Source organism: Bactrocera latifrons, unplaced genomic scaffold (genome assembly GCF_001853355.1).
Source record: "Bactrocera latifrons isolate USDA-ARS-PBARC rearing strain unplaced genomic scaffold, ASM185335v1 scaffold_1271, whole genome shotgun sequence".
NCBI classification, from domain to species: domain Eukaryota; kingdom Metazoa; phylum Arthropoda; class Insecta; order Diptera; family Tephritidae; genus Bactrocera; species Bactrocera latifrons.
This window is the reverse complement of record NW_017534710.1, coordinates 12,500-14,194: the sequence shown is the minus strand read 5'-3', so window position 1 is coordinate 14,194 and position 1,695 is coordinate 12,500. Positions and strand designations below refer to the sequence as shown.

General features: G+C 40.2%; 1 protein-coding gene across 1 annotated transcript; it reads right to left on the bottom strand.

Moving 5' to 3' along the window:
* Nucleotides 1-899, bottom strand: LOC108978797 (the record flags this gene model as incomplete). The annotated part of the gene is given in 3 exon segments (XM_018949254.1): nucleotides 1-377; nucleotides 435-765; nucleotides 823-899. Coding segments are annotated over 3 exon segments (727 nt in total), but the record flags the coding sequence as incomplete, so codon positions are not given.
* Nucleotides 900-1,695: the final 796 nt, after the last annotated feature.

Sequence of the window (1,695 nt, the reverse complement as noted above, 5' to 3'; positions counted from 1 at the left end):
CAAATATTCCACCGTCACTTTGGCTTCCTAGAGCACCGACATCAACATATGTGAACACGTAATTAGCATCACTCACTGCCATTAGTACAATGCTAAACGTTTTTTTATAATTGTAGTACAACGATCCGCTATTTCTTGGGCTTTTTATACGAATGTGCTTCCCATCTATAGCTCCTAAGCAATTCGGCATTCCAGTATTTACACAGAACTTGTTTGCAATATCTCGAAGTTCGTGTGAGTTTGGTGTTAACAAATATGCATCATGCAATTCATCCCAAATAGCGTCACATRTTTCATATATAATTTTTCGGACTGTCGAAACTCCAAGTTTGAAAGACCACGATAGAATATTGAAATTACATCCTTGTGCCAAGAAACTGAAATTGGTAAGCGTTTAAGTATACCAGTGTAATAATTATTTSACATTGACTTACATTAATGTGACCACCAAACGAGTATCAGGCGGAATTGGTTTTCTATATGCAAAACGTGGTAGTCGTGGCTTTAATAGCGACAACAATAAATTGTAATTAGCAACTCTCATTCTCGTAGCTTTATAAAAATGCTCCTCATCCATTTCCTGAAGTTGTTTGATGCAAGTTTTGTAGAATCGTTCCTCTTCGCGTGAGATATTGACAGGACGAACCCACCACCTTCGGGAGTTTATATTGAGGTCCTGGAACACTTCATGTACTGTATTGACAATACGGACAATATTAATAATTGTCTTCAAACATTCCTCCTTTTCCATGTTTATTTTATTTACTGAAAGTAAACAAGTTWTATCAAATTATGCAGAACGACAAGTACAAAACAACTAACTATGACACAAAATGRACATCTATGTTGTTTTGTGTACATGCCGGCCATTGTTACGTTGCTGCTTTCTCACAAATGTTCATGTGGTCGGATTCACAACGCCATTTTCAGTTCACTGTCGTGCTGCTGCAGTCTGTCGCTAGCATTGGGTTCCACACATCAATCCACGCGYAACTTTTGGATGCAACTTAAAACTTGTTATTTCCGTTCATGATTCTGAGTGCGCTACTTGTTGCTGACTCAGGCCACACGCAATATTTTGGGGCTCCTTCAATTACATTCTAGCGTCGCGTGATAACTCCTCCCCTCCTAAGTGAAGGACGTCCTCGGACCTTTCTCTTGACACCTGAGTGATGTTTTCTACTACTCTTACTATTGCAGCCTGTCGCTTCATCTTTTTATAGRATGTTATTATGGAAAAAAGCACGGCGATAATTATTATTACCATGAGAATTATTGACGTCGTTGTCAATCCTTTTCATACCCATCGGGTAGCTGTTCCATCAGCTGGCGATTTACCAGCGCCCGGTGCGGCAAGTAAGGTAAGCTCATTATGTTATCATGTCCGGTTATATTTATACGCTTTATTTCAGCTTCCTTTATTTGAAGGCCATTCCGGTCAACGAAGGTTGTTTCATTTATACTTGACTTATCAGGAAACATTACCAGGTAAGTACCTTTTTTTTAGCGAAATGGTCTCGCTCTCAAAGTTACCGTGGCGGAGGAGTCGTTTATGATGACCATACCATCATCAATTTCTCTTAAGGGGTCTAGTTCGCCAAATGTTGTTCTASACTCTGCGGTGACGCCGGCTACGAGTTGTTGAGCGCAAGTTCTTACGTTCGACTTTCTGCAACACCGCATGGTAGTCCCTGC